The sequence below is a fragment of the Labrus bergylta genome, chromosome 18, assembly GCF_963930695.1.
Source record: "Labrus bergylta chromosome 18, fLabBer1.1, whole genome shotgun sequence".
Taxonomy (NCBI): Eukaryota; Metazoa; Chordata; class Actinopteri; order Labriformes; family Labridae; genus Labrus; species Labrus bergylta.
In genome coordinates this window covers 8,863,370-8,877,077 of record NC_089212.1, presented here as the reverse complement: position 1 = coordinate 8,877,077, position 13,708 = coordinate 8,863,370, and the positions used below count along the sequence as shown (strand labels likewise).

Here is a 13,708-nt window from a genome sequence, read left to right as displayed (position 1 = left end):
AGTCTCATTCTGTGAGATGCATGTATGAACAACCAGGTCAGGAGAATTTCAGGGACAGTCCTCTTGGAATTATTTAGACATTTTGAGGAGTGTGCACGTGCTTTGCCTCGGTGCACTCTTTTCCTGTCTATCAGTAAAAAAAACATCTATTCTCCTCCTTTTTTTTTAAATCAAAAGAAAGCAATAAAAAACACATTTAAATTACAGTCCGCAAGCTTTCTATGTCCGAGCCTAAAATATTGCCTAAAATATGGAGTACGCTCTCTTTGCGACAAACCTGTAAAATATTTAGTTTGAATATTAAATGAAACAAATTCAGGTGAAAAGTTTGTTTTTCTGCTGAGATGTGGTCCAGTGTGGAGCTGTGTGGAGCTGCTCTGACTGTAAGCTGCTTCTCTGCTGTCTGTCTACCTCCCTCTACCACTCTCTCTCTCTCCTTCTCGCTCTTCTCTCTCTCTCTCTCTCTCTCTCCCTCTCTCCTTCGCTCCTTCTCTCTCTCACACTGTCTTCTCTCTATCTCTTCCTCTCTCTCCCTCTCTCTCTCTCTCCCGCTGTCTCTCTGCCGGGTCTCTGACATCCATCCGTCCGTCTCCCTCCTATCTCTCTGTCCATCCAGGCTGGATTGATGTAACCTGGGATGCTGGCGGCTCTAACTCTTACCGTATGGGCGCTGAAGGGAAGTTTGACCTCAAGCTTGCTCCAGGGTACGACCCTGAGTCGGCTGCCACAGCGCCGTCACCCAAACCTGTCTCATCCACTGTTTCAGGCCCCGCCTCCTCCATGGTGGGACCCTCTGTGACGCCGGCGGCCATTGGCGGCACTACCACCACCACCTCGTCTTCGTCCTCCTCCACCTCTTCGTCCTCGCAGCAGCAGTCGTGGAGCAGCCTGGTGAAAAATAACTGTCCCGACAAGGGCGGGGCCACGTCGCTGGGCGGAGGCAGCTCGTCCAGCAGGAAGGGCAGCAGCAGCTCAGTGTGCAGCGTCGCCTCCTCCTCTGACATCAGCCTGAGCTCCTCCGCGGGGCTGCCGGGTGCCGGTGGTCTGCGGCTGGAGAGGAGGGCCGAGGGGCTACTTTTAGACCAGGGCCCTGGAATCGCAGGACTAATGGGGGGCGGGGTCGGCCTCGATGGACAGCAGCAGGAGCCAATTGTGGTGCTGTCCTCTGCAGTGGAGGGCGGGTCCGGCTCTGCGTCTAGCTCAGGGACGCTCACTGCAGACACACCTGCCCCCGGAGACGACCCCAGGAATAAGGACTCAGCAGCGGCCGGCACAGACCCGGCAACAGCGATCTCTATGGGGCTAGTGAGTGTAAGCTCCCCTGATGTCAGCTCGGTGTCAGAGTCCTCCAGCAAAGACACGCCCTCCCAGAGACCTCTGTGCTCGGCCACCAACGCCCGGCTGTCCGTCAGTTCCCTGCTGGCCGCCGGCGCTCCCATGAGCTCCAGCGCCAGCGTTCCCAACTTGTCATCCCGCGAGGCCAGCCTCATGGAGTCCTTCGTCCGCCGGGCCCCCAACATGTCCCGCACCAACGCCACCAACAACATGAACCTGAGTCGCAGCAGCAGCGACAACAACACCAACACGCTGGGCAGGAACGTCATGAGCACCGCCAGTGAGTATTTTATTTTTCTGCACTAACAGTACATTACTACCAGTGAATATTTTTATTAGGCTAATACTGCACAGCTAAGTGATTCAACACACCTACACTAAGGCGTGACTTATACTTGTGCATGAACTCTACGCTGTTGTGAGCACGTGACAGGTTGAAGTAAGAGCTGATGAATATTGAGCAGCTGTTAATTTTACTGTAGTTATTGCAAAGGAGAAAAGAGAGGAGAAACCAGAGGTGATGAAGGTACAGTCCCTGAATCAATCGAGGCAGAGAACGGGGACATTTGTTACCGTCTTAATTTTCTGAGGTCAAGAGTGCATGAAAAGGTCAAGTAATGCTGAGAGCGCCCTCTCCTGGATCAAACTGTGAACTACATGAGACAGCTTGATGCGCAGATAGACCGAATGTTTTGAATTTGAACGGCTCATTACAGCTCGAATGTGAACTTTCTTCATCAGCTACAAATGACTGTTCGAATTTCAATTCACGGGGACGCTTGTTAAATAGCCTGGGAATCCCCTCTCACCGATCAGTGATATAAAAAGGTCCTGGTACCAGATTCTGTCAGATGGATGTAAAGTTCCTGATGTGGTCCTGAAAATGTTTGAAAAGTACCATAAAGGCTCTTTAAGGTTCCTGTAGGGAAATATTTCAGACATGAGGATGACCACACCTGAGGCCTCCTGCAGAGTTGGTGGGTGAGCAGCATGATCCTCCTCTGGCCAATCAGCAGCTGTTTCCTGTCAGCTGACTGCAGTTTATCGATCTTTGCCTGCAGCTTCGTCCCTTTTGGTTTCTGACAAACTAACTTCCCTTTGTTTGTTTGTTTGTTTGTTTGTTTGTTTGTTTGTTTGCAGCTTCTCCTCTCATGGGCGCTCAGAGCTTTCCTAACCTCACCACCACCGGCACCAGCTCCACTGTTACCATGTCAACCTCCATAGTAACCAGCAGCAATAATGTAGCCACGGCCACCACGGGTCTGTCGGTGGGCCAGTTGCTAAGCAACACCCTGACAACCAGCCTGACGTCCACGTCCAGCGAGAGCGACACGGGCCAGGAGGCCGAGTTCTCGCTCTATGGTTGGTGCACACATGCACGCACACACAAATGCACACACACAGCCTGCTCCCAGTAACCTGCTGCCTAACTCCTCCCACATCAGGGAGCAGATCTAACACTTCTGTAACTGCTTCAACTGATCATCATGTTTCCCCCCTTTGCTTTTCCACTTCCTGTAGACTTCCTGGACAGCTGTCGTGCCAACACGCTATTGGCTGAGCTGGACGACGAGGAGGACCTCCCCGAGCCCGACGATGACGATGACGAGAACGAAGATGACAATCAGGAGGACCAGGAATACGAGGAGGTTCTGGTAATTCAACTGATTAGTTTTTTAAATGATAATGAAAGATTAGATTTGACCTGGTAGATGAAGGGCAGTCTAACAGGAAGTGATGTCAGAGGAGGTAATGAATGTGTGTGTGCGCGCTCTCCTGCAGGAGGAGGAGGAGTATGAGACCAAAGGAGGCCGCAGGAGGACGTGGGATGACGACTTCGTCCTGAAGAGACAGTTCTCTGCTCTCGTCCCTGCCTTCGACCCCCGACCAGGAAGAACCAACGTCCAGCAGACCACCGACCTGGACATTCCCCCGCCAGGTACCCCACACACACAAACACACACACACGGATTATTGATTCACTTAGCCTTTTAGGGATATCAAACATTTCAAATATGACATGAAAAGAAGTCTGAGGAGAAGAAATCCTGACGTGGTCGAGGTTTAAACGTTTGTGAACTGAAGCTAATGTTCTTGTTTTCTTCAGGAACTCCTCGCTCGGAGGTTCAGGAGGAGGTGGAGTGTGCTCCGTCTCCTCACCTTGCTCTCACACTGAAGGTAAGAGAATGTAGTGAGTGAAATGATAAAGTGACCTTACTATATGATCAGACATTAAGGAAACATGATATGTTGAAGTACTGGCTTCTCTGACAACAATGCAGCAGCCAGTATGTCCTCCTTCTAACTTTAGATTTTGGTCCTGAATGCTCTGGATTTGTTTGGACCAGAGAAGGTAGGAGGTTTTAAGGCACCCCCACACGGCCGTTTTGGACGCCCCTCAGTTTGCCAGATATGAGAGCAGTTATCAGGTCAACAGGTGTTGCAGCGATGGAAGCGGTCAAGAGAAGTGGTTCAGATAGAAGTGATTGTACTCGACCTAAAAAGCCTCTGCATGTTTCTAATAAGCTCCACGAGCAGAAACGTGCTCAAACTAGGATCAATATTGGAGATGCTTTTGAAAAATGGAGAGAGGTTAGAACACAGAAAGGTTTACAGACCGATGCAGAGCTGGATAAACACTGAAGCTTCAGTGTCCACCACATGGCAACCTGCGTGAGCATCGACTCTAGAGAGGAGGGGGCGGGGGGAGACAGCTCTCCACAATGTTTTGAATTTGGACTGCAGTACCCATTTTAAACACTAGGTGTCAGAGTTACATGTTGGTCTTGAATATCCAGCATATCTGTTCTTCTTCTATCTGGACTGTAAAGGTTTATCATGTGATTGTTAAAAGTCTCTAACGTCGGCCGCTCATATTTAACGTTTTGAATACGCCGTTATGAGACGGCAGCTGAGTGGTTAATGTTTTTCTCACGTGTTCAGGTGGCTGGGCTGGGTACGACTCGCGAGGTGGAGCTTCCTCTGTCAAACTACAAATCCACCATCTTTTACTATGTTCAGCGGCTGCTGCAGCTCTCGTGTAGCGGCACCGTGAAGACGGACAAACTGCGGCGTATCTGGGAGCCCACGTACACGTAAGAGGAGCTATCTGGATCTGATGTGTGAAGCATTAAAAAGATGTTTGAGTTTTTAACCACGGCTGTTCTGTCTGTTGCAGGATAATGTACAGAGAGCTGAAGGACTCGGACAAGGAGAAGGAGAGCGGGAAGATGGTGAGGAAACCCCCCAACACCATGATAAAAACATGAGAATAAAACCCACATCCTGACCTCTGACCTGTCTCTTCCTGCAGGACTTGTGTGAACACAGTATCAGCGTCAGCGGTCGTTCTGGCGGTCTGAGCCCGAGCACGGTTTCTGCAAATCAGAGCAGTGAGATTCTGTGCGTGGCCAGGGAGATCGCTCAGGCGAAAGCCGGCTGCAGCCAGAACGCCTGCGGGGTCGAGGACGTCCTGCAGCTGCTGCGAATCCTCTACATTATCGGAGGAGATGCCACAACAAATGTGCGCACGCTGCAGGAGGGTACGTACACACACACACACACACACACACACACACACACACACACACACACACACACACACACACACACACACACACACACACACACACACACAGGTCCCAGCATTGTTTCACAGTTTTCTTTCTAGAAACTTCACTGTGAAACTGTTGCATGATAGAATATATAAACTGGGAACAGGAGAGGAATATTTTCTCTCTTTAGGTTTGGATGCAGATAAAGATGAAAGGAGAAGATAATGCCCTTATAAGGATGTAAAGATGTTTAATTCATCAGACTTTATTACGACTCTGCTGCACGCTAAAATGTTTGTCATGATTCTTCTCTTCTGCTAGCACTTTCTCTCTCAGCAGTCCGGAAAGTAAAATCAAATTTCTGCGGGATAAAAGTCGTGTAAACGCTGTGACGCTGCGGTGTAAACACATGAATAATCTTCTCGTGCTTGCAGATTTCGACGAGCTGCAGTTCAACGCGGCTCCTGAGGAGTTCACCAGTAAGAAGATCACAACAAAGATTCTGCAGCAGATCGAGGTCAGTACTCTGCAGCAGCTTCGACGAGTTTCTTATTGTTACTTTGATTAGTGTCAGCAGGTCAGTGTGTTACAGCAGCACGAGTTAAGCTGTGTGTGTGTGTGTGTGGGTGCGCGTGTGTGTGTGTGTCTCCAGGAGCCTCTCGCTCTGGCCAGCGGAGCTCTGCCCGAGTGGTGTGAGCAGCTCACCTCTAAGTGTCCTTTCCTCATCCCATTTGAGACCCGACAGCTTTACTTCACCTGCACGGCGTTCGGGGCATCCAGGTGAGTCTAAAGAGAAGATGAAAGAGTCGAGATGATGAACAGTAAATGAATCCTGGGTCATTTTATAAACTGGGGGAATGACCTCGGTATCGGTCCTGTTAGCAGACACCGATGTGTCAGTATCCGATGATTATCTGTCGTGTTGTATCAGTTTAATGCTGCCGTCTCGTTCCTCTAACCACTGATTCAGAGAAGAGGTTTTTGATTTCCCTGTTGGACAAACTCTGATCTGTTTTCATCATCAAATGTGAGAGAAAATGTTGGCAGTGTGGCAGTCTGTCAAATATTCATGACTTCTTCTGTTGTCAGCTAAATTATTATTTCAAACATCGGTGTCTGACGGAATTTCACAATCGGTGCGTCGTTTTTAGTTTGTAAAAACTAAGATTTCATAGTTTTATTGATAATAAAGGGAGTGAAGCTGTTAGAGAGACTCTTTCCAAACATTTCCTCAAAACCTGGAGGTTTGTTAAAGTTTCTGATTTCAGTTCACATTTAAGTTTTAACTGAGGAAACAAAGTCTTCTGAGTTTTTTCTTTGTTGTCTTTTTCTGTCATTCTTAGTTAAATGAATATCTTTTTAAATTTTTTATAAATATATTAACAAGAAATTAATCTGACATTCCCTCCGCTCACATTTTAGACCCTTCGGACCCTGACTTGTGTGTGTGTTTATTTTGTGCAGGGCGATCGTGTGGCTGCAGAACCGACGCGAGGCGACCATGGAGCGTTCACGGCCGTCCACTACGGTGAGGCGGGACGACCCCGGGGAGTTTCGGGTGGGTCGACTGAAACACGAGCGAGTCAAAGTCCCCCGAGGAGAAGCCATGATGGAGTGGGCGGAGTCTGTGATGCAGCTGCACGCGGACAGGAAGTCTGTTCTGGAGGTGAGAGGGTGAAGCAGCGACTCAAGACTCACAGTCTCTGTTTTTTATCCGGGTCACTCGGGCAGAGTCCGTCTTTATCAGCACTTTGAGTTTCTTGTATTTCCTCGATGATGATCTTCTGTTGTTCTTCTTTGAAAGTCCTTTTCCTGTGAATCGTTACACCTGAACATCGAGTGTGTTTGTGTTTGTCTGCAGGTGGAGTTTCAGGGCGAGGAGGGGACGGGTCTGGGTCCCACTCTAGAGTTTTACGCTCTGGTGGCTGCAGAGTTTCAGAGAACATCTCTGGGGATCTGGCTGTGTGATGACGACTTCCCCGACGATGAGTCCCGACAGGTGAGACACGGCACATCCAGTTTGATTTCTCAAGTTGTAGTTCCATCTGTTGCCACTAGTAGGGTCGTTCATGTATACTGGACTAACTTTAGAAATGATGATTTGACATCATGCAGACAAACTGTTTTAAGTCTGCCTGGTTCACACCTGTGTTAGTAAATATGGACCTTCTGATGTTGTTGCCATGGTTTTGATTTTTATTGGAATCCTTTGGAAGTTTCAATTCTGGTAGCTCGGTTCAGGTCTTGTAATCCTCCTCTCTAAAGTCTGATCCTCTGTCTGTGCATCTCAGGTGGACCTTGGCGGTGGTCTGAAGCCTCCCGGGTTCTACGTGCAGCGCTCCTGCGGTCTATTCCCCGCCCCGTTCCCTCAGGACAGTGAGGAGTTGGAGCGTAACACCAAGCTCTTCCACTTCCTGGGCGTCTTCCTTGCCAAGTGCATCCAGGACAACCGTCTGGTGGACCTACCCGTGTCGCAGCCCTTCTTCAAGCTGCTCTGCATGGGCGACATCAAGTCCAACATGAGCAAGCTGCTGTACCAGTCGCGTAGCTCCGCCCACGACCCCGAGCGCCAACACCTGACGCCCTTCCTGCTGCTGTCTGAGATGACGTCGGAGGCGTCCACCGAGGAGAGCCAGGAGACGTACTCTGTGGGCAGCTTCGACGAGGACTCCAAGTCCGAGTTCATCATGGACCCCCCCAAACCCAAACCGCCCGCCTGGTACCACGGCATCCTCACCTGGGATGACTTCCAGCTCGTCAACCCGCACAGGTGAGGCAGGGAGGCGGGGCTTAAGTCAAGAAACACGACGACGCAGTGTTCCTTTTTTTTTCTTTCTTTCAAACATTGATAGTGATAACTGATCCAACCTTCTTTCTCTTCCTCCTCCTCTCTCCTCCTCCTTTTCTTCTTCCTCCTCCTCCTCCTCCTCCTCTTCCTCCTCCTCCTCGTGCAGGGCGAGTTTCCTGAAGGAGGTGAAGGAGCTGGCGGTGAAGAGGAGGCAGATTCTGTCCAGTAAGAGTTTGAGTGAAGACGAGAAGAACACCCGACTGCAGGACCTGATGCTGAGGAACCCGCTGGGCTCCGGACCCCCCCTCAGCGTCGAGGACCTTGGGTACGAAACACACACACACACACACACCATAGTCACACTCACAGTTGCTCGTGGTGTGTTTCAGAGAGTCGAGGAGCATGAAGTTCAAACCAGAAAAAAAAAAGAAGACATTTAAAGACACATTTTCACCTTCAAAATAAAAGCATTATAGTCGAAGTAAAGATCAGGCTTGTCTTATTTGTCACACAGCTCCGTAGCAAGAAGTCTTCACAGAGTAATGATAAGTTTAACAAACGTTTTGTAAAGAAGAGAATCGTCTTCATACGTCGAGAGTGGCAAACAAACAACGTACACAGACATGTTGTTGTTACCTTTTAAGGCAGAAAGAAGAACGGACAGGTTCAGTTTCTTGAGACATTAAACTTTTTTGACCTTCTTTAATATACTTGTTTCAATCTTTCAAACGTCTCAAAGGAAAACTCTCATCTTTAATGGTTCTCTTTGTCTGCAGGCTGAACTTCCAGTTCTGTCCATCCTCCAAGGTTCACGGGTTCTCAGCTGTGGATCTGAAAACAAACGGAGATGACGAGGTAAAACATCTGACCATGCAGACGACTAAAACAGACTGGAGAAAACAAAGATGGCGGTTTTGATGATGGCGATCGTTTGTGTTTGGTGTGTGTGTGTAGATGGTGACCATGGAGAACTCTGAGGAGTACGTGGAGCTGATGTTTGACTTTTGTATGCACACGGGCATCCAGAAACAGATGGAGGCTTTCAGAGGTACACACACACACACACACACACACACACACACACACACACACACACACACACACACACACACACACACACACACACACACACACACACACACACACACACCAACCCGTGCACACAAGTGGCAAGAAAAACCACCTGAAGGTGACGGTCTTACCTCAGTTCGTTATAGAAATACTGACTCCTCTCCTCTCCTTTGTTTCCTTCTCTCCTCCTTTCCTTCCTTGCCTCCTCCTCCTCAGAGGGATTTAATCGAGTATTTCCGATGGAGAAGTTGAGCTCTTTCAGCCATAAGGAGGTTCAGATGATCCTCTGCGGTAACCAATCACCTTCCTGGACTACTGATGACATCGTCAACTACACAGAGCCAAAGCTGGGTTACACCAGAGACAGGTGAGTCTCAGACATGTGTTCATGATATTAAAATCACTTCCTGTTCTGACATTGACTTTGTCCTGCCCCCTCAGTCCCGGCTTCCTGCGGTTCGTTAGAGTTCTCTGCGGGATGTCGTCCGACGAGAGGAAAGCGTTCCTGCAGTTCACCACCGGCTGCTCCACGCTGCCCCCCGGTGGCCTCGCTAACCTGCACCCCCGCCTCACCATCGTCAGGAAGGTAAACTCGTCTCTGACCCTTTGATCAATAACTGGAAGAATCGGAATGTGCAGCTTTATTCTCCATCCAAGTAAGATGTTTGGTTGATGTTTGATTCTGATTCCCCCCCTCCTCCTCCTCTCTCCTCCTGCAGGTGGACGCCACAGACTCAAGTTACCCATCGGTCAACACATGTGTTCACTACCTGAAGCTTCCAGAATATTCCTCTGAGGACATCATGAGGGAACGTCTGTTAGCCGCCACCATGGAGAAAGGCTTCCACCTCAACTGACCGCCTCCTCCTCCTCCGCCGCCGCCACCCGCCACACTGAGCATGCTCCAAGAGTCCGTGTTGCCACCCGCCGCCGCGTGATTGACAGATCAGCCAGCCAATCAACAACCAGCCGACTGACTGACTGACTGACTGAGCGACTGACCGCCTGCTGCAGGACGAAGAGGAGGGTTTATGTTGCAGAATAAAGTCACATCCTTAACCGCTGCCTCCTTCCCTCGCCTCCTTCATCTTCATCGTCGTCCTCACCTGAGCTGCTGTGTGTGTGTGTGTGTGTGTGTGTGTGTGTGTCCCTCCTCCTCCTCCTCCTCCTCCTGTCTCCTCGGTTTAGTGCCTGGTTTGACTCGTAGCTTTTGTTTCAGTTCCTCTTTCAAACAATCATGCTCCTCCTCCTCTTTTTGTTTTTATTTTGTTTTATTGCTTTTTGTTTGTGTGTGTGTGTGCGTGCGACAGTTTTTGGGTTGTTTCTGACCGGCTGTAGAGGTCAAACGTCGGAGTGCATTTGGTGTTCTTTTACGATGACGCTGTAGAGACAAACACTGGCTGTGTGCGAGGCACATCTGAAGAGAAGAAAACAAATGTCAAAGCTCTGCTCTCCTTGTATTTTCTTTGTATATTATAAACATTTATTTAACTCAAGTTGCAGTTTGAGGTAAACAGATATTTTCAAATGTGTATGCTCCAAAAAAATAATCATTAAAATGTTTGCAAAGTATGAAGTAAAGACGCCTCCTGTGGTCTGTGTGGACGAACAGCATGCAGCTCCACAAGCTGCCAGCAGGGGGCAGACGGGAGCTATGAATGTAACACATGGCACCCAAAGTGCAGAGTGTGGACACTAGTGCTGCAGTGAAGACCAGACTAACCGAGACCAAGGCAAACCTGAGACAATATTCATTTGGATGCTTTTTAGTTTTTGTATGGTGTCAGATGAAGAAATGTGACAAAGAAACACAAAGTCCAAAAACTCCAAAAACTCAGTTTTTATCATTTTAATCATCTTAAAAAGTTCAGTCCAAATTTACAGATAAATTATGAAGGACGTTTTTTAATATTTTTAGCCTCATCATAAAAACTTTGTACAAAAACTTCTTTTGATTCTATCTGTCGGCTTCAGAACGATACGGAGGCCCTGAAAGGACACGAGCAGAACAAGGGAAGGAAATACGTTTCAGGTGTGCATGGACATTTTTCTCATGCACGACCGAAACTTTCCCACGAGCACAAGAAAGTTCACAGTGCTCACGAGAAGGTTAGGACGCAGACACGAGAAAGTGCTGAGTGTGCATCAGAGAGTTTCAGTCGTCAACACTTGAGCCGTCAACACTGAGCCTCAGACGCTGACGTTGATATTTTGGCACCTTCACGCTGACTGTAAATTCAAACCGACTCATAGTGATGTCACAGGTTCGACTCCCGCTCAGCAGATGTAGGATTGAAACCGCCTGTGACATCACAAGTGGAGAATCTTAGCCGTCAGCCATCTTGTCGAGGGCGGTGAGCGGCGCGAGGATCCGGCTCTTATTGGTTTCCACGATGTGTCCGTTCTGGATCATCTCGTCCAGGATGACGTGGACCCGGTCCAGGTTGAACATGATCTGATGAGGGGGCGGAGTCAAAGAAACAAAACCACCAGGAAGAGCTGCCACCATTAATGATTAGCTATCAACCAATAAAAACAATTTCAACTAATTAGATTCATTACTTAAAGATTGAAGGGTCGTCATGACAACATATTTTTAATGAAAATAGTGGTTTCAGACGTGTCGATATCATTCGTTTTTAAGCTCATGCAGCATCTATGCTGTGTTCAGAGGTAAGGATACGTCAAGCTCGCTCTGCAGGGACACACAGACACAGACAAAGTCAGAAATACGTTTTCATTAATCTGAAGCTGTAAAAAACCTCGATTAGACAAACATTGAACTCACCACCCGGCTGAAGTATTTATCCAAAACCTCCACAAAGTTATGAACCAGCTCGTAAACGGACAGCTCGTTCTGTGGAGAGCAAACAGACTTGAGCATTACTCACTGTATCAAACTAATATCACCTTCACTTTAGTGCTGTGTTCATGCTGCGTTCAGGTGCTCTTTGGCCGGTTGGATATTTCCTAATTTATAGTTGTGGACATCCATCCGAACATTTTATTTTACTCCCTCCCGTAATAACGAGTACATTTCTGTTTCCTCGAGAAATTAACTCGTTATGATGGAATAATAAATATATCAAACTGTTGCACTGTCCCTTTAAGAGTCAGTGGTCACAGGTGCAGGTGTGTTTCTCACCTCGCTGTCTGTGACGCCGACCACGATGTAGAGAGCGGCGTACTGACGGTAAACCAGCTTATAGTCTTTGTACTCCACAAACGAACACTGAAACAAAAACACAGAGTCATACTCTGATCCACCGGTATCACCTCACAGACACACAGACAGACAGGCAGGTGAACAGATGGACAGAGAGAGAGAGACAGACAGACAGACAGGTGAACAGACAGAAAGATAGACAGAGAGAGACAGACAGGTGAACAGACAGACAAATAGACAGAGATAGACAGACAGGTGAACAGAAATTCACCTGGTCCTTTTTGCGACTCAGGCAGCAGCGCACCACGTCGGCCTCCAGCGTGGCTCTCCGGTTCAGCTCCACAGGAGTGTAATACCTGGACAGTCTGGTCTGACCCTGACGGTTCACCATCAGTATGAACTTGATCATACTGAGATCAGCTGGCTACACACACACACACACACACACACACACACACACACACACACACACACACACACACACACACACACACACACACACACACACACACACACACACACACACACACACACACACACACACACACACACACACACACACACACGTGTGTTTTAGATTAACATATCTCACAATACTGGTAAAAAAAAAATGACTGATGGATGTGGCGTTCACGGACTCCGTTATTGAGATTATACAGTGTCCGAGGGGTACCTGAAGGCAGCATGCAGTCGAACTCAATATTAACCGATAAACCGGGTAGAGGTTTCGTTACCCTTTAATAATCTACCTGTAAACCTTCAGCATTCATCATAAATATTATCGTTTGACTCACCGGCCGCTTGTTAGCTGAGCGTTGGCTCACTGAGTCCCATCACACGGGCTAACAACAACAGTTAGCTAGTTTTAAGTTTATTCATATAAAACGAGGAGAGGCAGTCGTTACTGTGTTTACGGGTAAATTAGAGCGACACTGAAGATTAATGACGATAAAACCGACAGGAGGTTTCAGTTCTCAAGTTAGCCAGAACTGTTAGCATGGCGCATGCTCAGAACAGCACTCAACTGGTGCGTTCACATGATATATGGTAAATAGGAAATTCTACCACCTTTCTTCGGACCGGCCTTTCGTCTATATTCTATAACAAACAATTAGAGAAAAGAAAAATAATAACAACAAACTGTGTTTTGTTAAAGTGACCACTAGGTGGCCTCATAGTTAATATTTTCCCTGATAAATGTGGATTTAAGTTGTGTAAGGTTCTGGTATCCTTAATGTTATTTAAATATGAATTAATATGAAGATGAGCCAACAAGATAACACCACACTTTAAACACTTCACATAACATATCACCAAAATTGTTTTATTTTTTCTGTGAAGAGTAAAAAAAAAATGTTACAAAAGCTTGAGGACAGAGTATTGTTAGACATAAGACATCTTTGATGAACGAGAATAAAGTTAAATTAACAGGAATACAGTTATAAATTAACAAGATTAGAGTCATAGAGTTACAAGAATTAAGTCATACATGTATTGAGAATAAAGTTTTAAATTTACAAAAATAAAATCGTAGTTTTGCGAGATTAAGTTCGTAAATTAAAACGTAATTTTTTTCTAACCTGTTCTGTCTTTTTAACGAGTTTCTGTCTCACATTAAATACGTTAAAGTCATGAGAAAGTAAAATGCAAGGACCTGAATACAAATTACAAGAAGAGCCCAACTCTTTAAGTTATAAACTTTATTTTAACATTGATATTGTTTAATTTGTCTGTGCTTTTATCTTAACGGTTTTGCAAATGCACTTGTGTCTTTTTAAACATGTATTCTGGAAG

At 47.2% G+C, this 13,708-nt stretch overlaps 2 protein-coding genes across 3 annotated transcripts in view; one reads left to right on the top strand and one right to left on the bottom strand.

The window, feature by feature from the left end:
* Positions 1 to 10,329, top strand: part of hectd1 (HECT domain containing 1) — a 36,730-nt gene extending 26,401 nt beyond the window's left edge. The window contains exons 26-44 of one of the 2 annotated variants that reach the window (XM_020654649.3): positions 617 to 1,615; positions 2,476 to 2,697; positions 2,857 to 2,990; positions 3,118 to 3,274; positions 3,443 to 3,513; positions 4,279 to 4,430; positions 4,514 to 4,568; positions 4,649 to 4,877; positions 5,324 to 5,406; positions 5,542 to 5,669; positions 6,354 to 6,555; positions 6,751 to 6,888; positions 7,181 to 7,659; positions 7,844 to 8,002; positions 8,454 to 8,532; positions 8,632 to 8,725; positions 8,965 to 9,115; positions 9,190 to 9,334; positions 9,468 to 10,329. In XM_020654649.3, coding sequence (XP_020510305.1) covers positions 617 to 1,615; positions 2,476 to 2,697; positions 2,857 to 2,990; positions 3,118 to 3,274; positions 3,443 to 3,513; positions 4,279 to 4,430; positions 4,514 to 4,568; positions 4,649 to 4,877; positions 5,324 to 5,406; positions 5,542 to 5,669; positions 6,354 to 6,555; positions 6,751 to 6,888; positions 7,181 to 7,659; positions 7,844 to 8,002; positions 8,454 to 8,532; positions 8,632 to 8,725; positions 8,965 to 9,115; positions 9,190 to 9,334; positions 9,468 to 9,605 — 3,815 coding nt within the window. In that variant the 3' untranslated portion in view covers positions 9,606 to 10,329. The remainder of the gene's footprint in view (positions 1 to 616; positions 1,616 to 2,475; positions 2,698 to 2,856; positions 2,991 to 3,117; positions 3,275 to 3,442; positions 3,514 to 4,278; positions 4,431 to 4,513; positions 4,569 to 4,648; positions 4,878 to 5,323; positions 5,407 to 5,541; positions 5,670 to 6,353; positions 6,556 to 6,750; positions 6,889 to 7,180; positions 7,660 to 7,843; positions 8,003 to 8,453; positions 8,533 to 8,631; positions 8,726 to 8,964; positions 9,116 to 9,189; positions 9,335 to 9,467) is intronic. The other variant, XM_065966197.1, reaches the window with a different exon arrangement.
* Positions 10,330 to 10,582: 253 nt separating this feature from the next.
* Positions 10,583 to 12,947, bottom strand: ap4s1 (adaptor related protein complex 4 subunit sigma 1). Its single transcript, XM_020654650.3, has 6 exons — positions 12,709 to 12,947; positions 12,186 to 12,338; positions 11,894 to 11,980; positions 11,537 to 11,605; positions 11,432 to 11,443; positions 10,583 to 11,203 (listed from the first exon to the last, which is right to left on the bottom strand). The coding sequence occupies exons 2-6, from the start codon at positions 12,321 to 12,323 to the stop codon at positions 11,075 to 11,077; spliced, it is 435 nt and encodes a 144-aa protein (XP_020510306.1). The 5' UTR covers positions 12,324 to 12,338; positions 12,709 to 12,947; the 3' UTR covers positions 10,583 to 11,074.
* Positions 12,948 to 13,708: the final 761 nt, after the last annotated feature.